At 51.8% G+C, this 9,029-nt stretch overlaps 1 protein-coding gene across 1 annotated transcript; it reads left to right on the forward strand.

The window, feature by feature from the left end:
• The first annotated feature begins 7,117 nt into the window (after window positions 1–7,117).
• On the forward strand, window positions 7,118–8,803 carry CDKN1C (cyclin dependent kinase inhibitor 1C). Its single transcript, XM_057372140.1, has 3 exons — window positions 7,118–7,762; window positions 7,843–7,969; window positions 8,101–8,803. The coding sequence occupies exons 1-2, from the start codon at window positions 7,312–7,314 to the stop codon at window positions 7,962–7,964; spliced, it is 573 nt and encodes a 190-aa protein (XP_057228123.1). The 5' UTR covers window positions 7,118–7,311; the 3' UTR covers window positions 7,965–7,969; window positions 8,101–8,803.
• The last annotated feature ends 226 nt before the right edge of the window (window positions 8,804–9,029 follow it).

Consider the following 9,029-nt stretch of genomic DNA (forward strand, 5'->3'; position numbering starts at 1 on the left):
AGATCCCACAGCACTGTGTTACTTTGCCAACCACTAACAGAGAGGGAACCTGACACAGAAAATGTAAAAGAAACAAAACTCCCGGGGTTCCCTGAGACATTCTCCATGAAGATGGACAAGTGTCTCAAGGTCTGCATCCTCTATAACTGTATCTGCTTCTATTGGACTGCCAGGGTTGGAGCTGCCATTGAGCTAAGTCACTGTCTGTCATATTTGAGAAGTGGCAGCTTGGCAAAGTTCCCAGTGACTGAAAAAGGGAAAACAAGATGCTTACTTTTAAAAAGTAGAAAAAGGAATTTGGCTAGGCAGTGTTGGTAACATTACCAGTGTTTTGGGTAGTGCTGAGCAGCACTGGCACAGCATCAGCACTATCGTGGGAGATGTCACAACCAGGCTGCTGACCCAAATTCACCAAAGGGATCATACCTTAARGTGTCATATGCCATCCAGAGGGAGCTTGACAGGTGGGACCATGTGAACCTCTGGAAGATCAACAAGGCCGAATGCCAGGTCCTGCATGTGTACCAGGGCACAAATTGTGACTGGGCAGAGAAGGGATTGAGAGCAGCTCTGGAGAGAAGGACTTGAGGGTGCTGGTAGATGGGAAGCTCAGCATGACCTGGTCTTGTGCCCTTGCAGCCCAAAAGGCCAACTGTGTCCTGGGCTGCATCAAAAGCACAGTGGGCAGTAGGTCAAGGGAGGGGATTGTGCCCCTCTACTCCACTTCCATGAGACCCCACCTGCAGTGCTGCATCCAGCTCTGGGGCTCCCAGGATAAGAAGGATGTGGACTTGTTGGAGTRAGTCCAGAGRAGGCCCAYGAAGATGATCAGAGGGCTGGAGCACCTCTCCTATGGAGACACACTGGGACAGTTAGAACAGCTGGGACCTTAGAACAGCCTTCCAGTACCTAAAAKGTTCCTAAAGGAAAGATGGGAAGGGATTCTTTATCGGAAGTGTAGTGACAGAATGAGGACTAATGGTTTTAAACCAAAATATTTAGAATAGATATTAGGAATAAATTCTTTACTGTTAGGCTGSTGAGACACTGGCACAGGTTGCCCAGAGAACACCCCATCCCTGGAAGTGTTCAAGGCYGRGTTGGATGGGGMTCTGAGCAAYCTGTGGAAGGTGTCCMTRCCCATGGCAAGGGGKKTGGAACTAGATGACCTTTAAGGCCCCTTCCAATGCAAGCCATTCWATGATTCTGTGAYAGGGTTGAGGTGTAACTTGGCTAWTTTTTCACAGTATAAAGTGAGTGTATTCTTCTATTAATAAATCTCACCAAAGAATCATAYGAACTTGAGAAATCTCTAGGATGGTGATCACAGCTATGTTACGATGTATTTCTTTCCCCTAGAAGCACTGTGGACACGGTATAAATTTTAAATCTGCACCTTTCCATGAGCTGCACAGGGCTGTCTGCAGGGTGGTGGCCTGGGGAGCAGTGTCCCCAGCGAACCATGCCCTGAGAGATCCCTGTGGGGAAGCGGGGAGCCTGTTAGCAAGCACAGCCCACCCCGGGGCTCCCTTATGCCGCGACAGCATCTCGAGTCCCTGGGGGACACGCAGACACCGCCGGGGCGGGATGACGGGAGAACACGCCGAGAAGTCAGGGGGTGCGGGGTGCGGGCAGACAGGGCTGGCAGTGCGGGGAAAAGCGATGCCGCGGGATGGATGAACCGCGCTCCCGGGACCGGCCGACATTAGAGGGCACCATTGCCCCGTGCATCCCCCATCCCCGGCTCGGGCCGCCTGGGGACGAGGGGCACAGAGCTGCGGAACGGCAGGGAGGAGGTGGGGGAATGGCCCGACAGCAAGCACCCACCGCCCCATGGTTTTGCGCCAGCGCCGCACGGACTGGGGCGGGTAAAAYTTGGATTAATTTACTCTTCCCTTCACACTGTTTTTAAGGTCTTCATCGTCAGGATGCTTTAGACACTTTCCACTTCTGGAATGTGTGTTGCTTTCGTAGGCAGATTTCAAGACTTTTCTAGTGATTTGGGGAATTTTTTCATCCTCTTTAGGTTTTGTTCCCTCTAGGCATGCGCTGGGATCGGTGTGAGGATGCCTCTGATGCATTTACCGCTGCTCTTGGGCTTGCTCTTGGAGCAGGCACCTCCCCTCTGCAACAGTCCGGGCCATGAACGGTCTCCTTCAGGACTCGTGCTAGACTACCAGCAGTAAAAAACCTGTTTACTTAAGAAACGTGAAACCAAAAATAAAACCTGTGTAATGGYCCCTTCACCACTACCTCCCCCTACATAAAGTAGAAATAACCTATGAAAAGCTACTCCAAAAATAATATTACCATGGATCAAGATGAAAGGTGAGGGGAATGTCAAAACAAGCAAAATGCAAACCTCTCGTTTAATTCAAAGAGTGGCAGTGAACAGGACCTGTAAGTGTAGARCATGACTTTGACAGAAATTACACCAACAGAAAAGCAGGGAATATAAATAAACGGAGTATTTAACTACTGCTCAAATATAACTACACAGGCAGTGAGCAAAAAAAGAGCCACCCTCCACAGGTACGTAGTGTGATCTCAAAATGCTGTTTGGTACCTGCCATTGCCAGCCTGCTTTCCAAGTTCACAGCACAGCATCCTGCAAACAAGTCAGGCTCCCAGTCAGTGKGAAGGGCCAGATGGCGAGTGGAGTTCATCTAGTAAAACAACACGACGGAAAGAGCAAAAGGGGAGTGTGAAGAAAGAGTGCAATGGCCCCTGGTGCACTGGCAGGTCCATCAATAGATGAGGCAAAATCACTGCTACCTTTGTGTTGCCCTAATGATGCACAGCAGCTGGACAGCAAGGCTGGCTCTTCTTTTAACAACCAATAACAGAAAGAATAATTTAAAAAATAATTAAAGGAAATTAAATTAAATGGAGCATTTTTAATGAGATAGTAGGTTTTGCTAATATTTTTGGGATCACAGCAAAAGGCAATTCARACTGAATTAAAGCTGCTGGATTTTTTTCAGGATTCTGTTCAGATTGYCTTTTCCCATTTTAACCTCTGAAATAGTGTGGTTTTGCACAGCTATCAAATCTAATAATTTGACGTTTTCTGACCTTGTCAAAAAATGGAGAATTACAACTGTACACAAGTTTGAATAATTTATATCTTCACTTTGGTGGTAGAAAAGCCTCGATGAGGAGTTTGAACAGCCTGTCCTAACTTGAACTTTCATTGTGATCAGTTTCTTCAAGCAGGATTCCTAAATACCAGGCAAAATTGCCACCGGTATAAATGTGAATTGTTTATGATCACATGCACAGTGAAAGAGAAGTGCAAAGGAGATAAAGTACCAATGTCTATTGGTCTGTGCCTCTGCTAAAGCAATYATGGGATATTACACCTTCTGCCATGAAGCATCACATGTGGATCTCACAACACTTGAAGGATCCTGAGTTAAACATTGCTGAGTGTAGATGACAACTGTGTACTAAAGGAAAAGRGAAGACAGCAAAAGCACAAACCTCCCAGCCTCAGGGGCCCAACAATAGGTCTGCTTGTCTGGCAGCATGCTAAGAACAATCCCTGCAGGARAAGTTCATTCCAAGAATTGCCAAAAGACAGAAGAGTGCTCCTCCATAGCACTGTGTCATGGGGGCTGTTTGCCTCCACACACAAGCTTCCCACCAAACCCTCTCTTGTGAATGAGTCAACYTGTGCAACAGCCAGCCCTATCACACTGACAGCACCGAGGCTCTCCTTTTTCCTACCTCCATAACTTCTTATCAAATTTCCTTGGTTACTCCTTCCTCAATTTACAGTGCAAGGACCTCTCTTCCCCTATCTGCCAAGCCATCAGACTCAGCCCTGGCTCTGACAGTCAACCTGGCCTCTTTCCAAACAGGAATAGTCGAATGCAATAAACCTCCTGCAATTGCAATCCCTTTGCAATGATGCACAGGCTATAAAGGAGTTTGCTTTYGCCTCCCCTCACCCTTTTGAAATGGAGCAGCCAGCAGGAATACACACTAGTTAAAGTCATTCTTTTTAATGACATAAGCAGATATGACTTGGATATTTTGAGCAAAAATGTTTCATTCTTATGGGGCATTGTTCTAACCACAGCAGTAATTACTCTGCTCAGCGTTCTGGAGCAGGAATTTCTAAAGAAGTTAATAGGCTTGGTGGTAGGAGCTCTTGGATAAGATTTTGTGGCTCATGTTAGGCAAACTGCTGGCTTGGAGGATCATAACCTACCCCTCTGGCCTGAGAGTTCACAGATTCACTAAATCAGAAACATCTCTCTGTGCATACAGTATTTCCTCCTCAAATGGGCTGGATGCTTTCTATCTCCACACAGAAAAGGAAAACRGACACTGTTAGAACTGGCAACTTGTGAGCAGAAAGTGCCTAGGACTGTCACCWCCCGCTTAAAACCTAAATGTATAATGAGACAAAAAAAACTCCAGTCAAAGCATTAGGGAGCATTAACAGTGAGGAAGCTGAATTAAAAAAAACAGAGCTGGTAACCTCAAACCTGAGCTGCTCTACCTCCCAGGTGAGCTGGAAGGTGAAGTGGCCTCAAAGACAAGACAACCCCTGAGCATTGAAACAGGCGTTCCTTGCGTCCCTCAAGGGCTGCGTAAACATTGGCAAACCTCTGGAAAGGCTTTGTAAGGACAACGCCGTGGATTTTGCAGAGGGCACGCCCACTCCTTGCAAATAGCAAGGGATCTTGCTCGCTCAGCTTTCACGGCAGGAATGTCTACAACCGAGGAGGCAGAGCACAGGAAAGGCAGCCTCTCCGGCACAGGGGGAGGACGGCAGCAGGTTCGCGAGGGCTCCTCACAAAGAGCCCCTGTCTGCAGGGACCTGGTTACTGCCTTCTGGCTCGAGTCTTGAATAGAGGGCACTTTTCCAGCAGGTTTCTTGGGGAACTCGAAGTATTTTCTCTGCATACCACATTTGTTCCTAAAACCACCCCAACCCACATCCCGAGAGATGTGTTTGGTGGCTGCTGAGAGAAGTCCCAGATGAACACTGTACCATGTTCACCATCTTCTCTGACCATCCCAGCTTGCAAGACTCAGCCCTTCTCTCCTTGCTGAACCCRTGCCTAACTGATGCCCACCTCCTGCTTTTTAAGATGATGTGCTCTTAGTGATGAGGAACTAGGAGAGCCTTTCCATTACCTTCTCCCTCAATTATATCCTTTGGGCCAAGATACCTCCATACGGCCACATTCAAGGGCTATTTTGGGATGGAAAGGACAGTGTGGTAATATTCCCCTAAAATAGCCACATGAGTTGGTTGTTCAGCTCACAGGCTGATGTGAGCTCTGAACAGGCATCTTTAAAAGAAAGAAAAAAAGTCTTCACATTTCCTGAAACACCTGTGCTACCACCATTAGTGAAATTAAAGTGATCTGTCTGTGCCACCAATCAGCAAAGTCTTCTGCCAGGCGTGACTCTATGCCTGCACAGGAAACAAGTGGGGATCTGCACCCTGAAGGYGTTTGCTGCATCTCCTTCTCTCTATCACAAAGCCACGGATCCTTTCCCCTGATCAGCCCACCTGTCCCCACAAACATCAGGAAATTACTTCAGGAGATCRAACCTGCCATGGCATCTCATTTCTCAGCAGCCCGAGCATGGATAAATCCTTCCTGTGCAGTACTCCAACATTCTGCCAGCAGCAGGCAACCCCAGGTCCATGGGTCCAAACCCACGGGCACCGCTGGTACCTCCTGCTGTGGGSAGACTTTGGAAAAGCCACTGAAGGTGCAGTACCTGGGAGGTGGCGGGAGCTGTCCCAGCTGCCCCAAGCTCCTCACTGGCAAGGCAAGTGCAGCAGTGAGGGTCCCCAGCAGTGCTGGAAGGTTGCACCGTCACAGACATGGGCTGATTGTGGAAACACCACGGGCTTACTTYGGTGTAGCTGGGAAGGCCTTTCCATGTAGGCAAAGACAAATGCCCCTCTTCTTGAAGCTGACCCACCTGTGGTCACCATTACCCTAAGGGACTGAAAACTGCAACCCCTCCAGCCCTGCAGTAAGCCAGCACCTGGGTGGTCTCTGCAGAGCCAGCACATCCTAGGAATTCATATTAATTTTATTCCCTCTAAGGAATAAAACCATCCAAGTTGTCTTTGCTCAAGAGTTTGAATTTCCCAAAGGCAAGAGCAAGAGGAGTGAGGGGGTCCCCAAACACACAGCATGAAGAGGTTCATCTTTCCCCTTGCTGTTTGCAGATGCAAAAATCATTACCGTGATGACCCTCTGAGATGCACATCAACATTATGATGATGTTCTGGGACCAATTTTAGCACGGTGTCAATTATGCTCCCCCTTCTTTTCCTTTCATACTCCTCCATCCCAAAACAACAAAAGGCAATGATTGCAGTGACCTGCAGAAAATGTAAAGCACAAGCCAGCTGATCCCTGGCAACACAATAGCGAGATTAGTTCATCTGCAGTGAACAAACAYGTATTATGTGGGTTTTGAAGTTAGGAGAGGAAAATGCTGTGGTTTTCATGTACTTCTATTCACTAAGGCTGCAAGTTATTACTTCCATGCAGCTGAGAAGCCCTATTTTTAAAAATAGCCTTCAGCTTGTTTTGAAATCTGCAAGCATCTCGCTTTGTTTTGCAGCAGTGTAATAAAAATCCCCGAGCCAGAAACAATCCCGTTTTCCTCCACACGCATCACCTCCCCCGCCCCAAGCCCCCGCGCTCCACGAATGCTGAAAAAACTCCTGGGGACACTCCTCGAGGAGAAAAAAAAACCAATAACCAAACAAAATAATAATAAAAAAATAATAAAACCACTCCCACACGCACCCTTCACGCGGAAAAGACAGCACGGAGCTGGGRAAAAAAACAACAACCCCGAAAGACGCCGGGCTGGAAGCGCGGCAGACAAAGGGAGCGGGGCTGGCCGCGGGCGGGGAGCGAGGCGGCCGCCCCCCGGGGCCGGGCCATTGCCGGGGCCGCCCCCCCGGTCCGCGGCGGGGCCGGGCCGGGCCAGTGCGGGCCAATGCGGCCGGCGGCGGCGCGGCGCTGCCCGGCACAGCCAATGGAGGGCGCGGGCAGCAGCGCTGCTGCCGGGGGCCGGGGGGCGGCGGGGGGGGGGCCCGCCAATCGCGGCGGGCCGGCGGCAGGGAAACACTATTATGCTAATGGTGTTTTGCTCGCACTCGCGGGGAGCGGGGTTTAAAAGGCAGCGGCCGGGGGCAGGGGCTCAAAGGCGGGACGCAGGGCCGGTGTGAGCGGCAGCGAGCGGACGGGACGGCAGGAGAGGAGCGGCGGGGGGGCACCCACGCCTTCCCGGCCCGCCGCGTCCTGCCCGGCGGCGATGTCCAACGTGCACCTCTCCGGCGCCGCCGCCCTGGAGCGCCTCTCTGCCCGGCGAGCCCTGGCCGGCCACGGCCGCAGCCCCGTCTGCAGGAGCCTCTTCGGGCCGGTGGACCACGAGGAGCTGGGCCGGGAGCTGCGGGAGCGCCTGCGGGAGATGGGGGAGGACGATCAGCGCCGCTGGGACTACAACTTCCAAACCGACACGCCGCTGCCGGGGCCCGGCCGCCTGCGCTGGGAGGAGGTGGAGGCCGGCGCCGTGCCCGCTTTCTACCGGGAGACYCTGCAGGTGGGACGGTGCCGCGTCCCGCTCCTCCGGGCGCCCCCTTCGCCGCCGCCGCCGCCCGCCGCCAGCAAGGGGCCCGGGGGCCGCCTGAGCCGGGAGAACCGCGCCGCGCCCCGCCGCCGCGGCATGCGGCTCCGCCGGAGGGGCCCGACCGCCCGCATCACAGGTGCGTGGGGAGGCGGGGGGCGGAGGGCGTCCGGCCGCAGTGGCTGACGGACCCCTCCTTTCTCTCCGTCCCCCATCCAGATTTCTTCGCGAGGAGAAAAAGGCCGGCGGAGCCCAAGACGGCGTCGGAGCGCCCCGCCGGCTGCCCGCCGCCCCCCGCCGCCGTGCCGGCTGAGCAGACCCCCCGCAAGCGGCTCCGGTGAGCCAGGTGAGACGCGCCCCGGGGGAGGGCGAGGTTTTCCGGGCGCTTTTTGCGGCGCTCTCTTATTTCCTATACCACCCCCAATTTTTTTCCTGCTTAATTTTTTTTTCCCCCTCCTGTTTTTTGTTGTTCCCCAGACTTTTGCACTACTGCACCCACGGGAGAGGCGCGCCGTCCCGGGATGCGTGGCGCCCCGGAGGTGCGGGGGGCTGGGGCGGGCGGTGCGGCCAGCCGGGAGCCCCCCGCGCCCGCCCGGCCCGGGAGCGGGAGCCGGAGCGGGAACCGGAGCCGGAGCGGAGCCGCAGCGCCGGCCGCGCACGGAGCAGTGTTATCGTACAACAGTGCAATGTATGACGTTCTGTATAGAAATGTATTATGTCTAATGTGAGTACACTGGCCAGAAGTGTAAAGCTTTAAAAGTCATTTATAAGAAATGTTTAATCTCTGCTGAGCTGTCAGTGCAAAAAAAAAAAAGAAAAAAAAAGAAAAAAACAAGTGTATATTTGTACAAAACTTTTTTTTAAGAGTTATACTAACTTATATTTTCTATTTATGTCAGAAACGTGGATAACTTTGACATCCAATAGTCTTTTTTTTTCTTTTGGTTAAGCCAAAGGGCACTATATTTGCTTTTGTTATTCACAAAATGTAAATTTATTTTTATAGTGGAAATTTTTTTTTGCATTCACAAGGTGTAGCTATGAATCAAAATACTTTTTTAGACTTTACTTGAAGACAGATCTGTTTCAATGGATCCTGAGCCGGTCTGTACCACTGCCATTGCAAATAATACCACAACTTCAATAATAAAATTAAATAAAAGTCAGGAAACGGCCGCAAGCCTGCTTGGTGTGTGCTGGAGGGGAAGTCCGGGGGAGGGGGGTGGTAGGGACAGCCCCGGCGGCTTGGGCGGGGGAGCCAAGCCCCGGTCTGAKTCTCTCGGTGGAGGGGGGTCCTCCCTCGCCGCGGGGTCCCGGAGCACGACCCCACCACCGCCCCGCCGCGAACCTGCGTGCGCTTCGGAGGGGAGAGCAGGGCTTCTCCTTAAAAACAAGTTCAAGCTCCT

Source organism: Malurus melanocephalus, unplaced genomic scaffold, assembly GCF_030028575.1.
Source record: "Malurus melanocephalus ecotype Western Australia unplaced genomic scaffold, MMel_1.1 scaffold_165, whole genome shotgun sequence".
In the NCBI taxonomy this organism is placed as follows: domain Eukaryota; kingdom Metazoa; phylum Chordata; class Aves; order Passeriformes; family Maluridae; genus Malurus; species Malurus melanocephalus.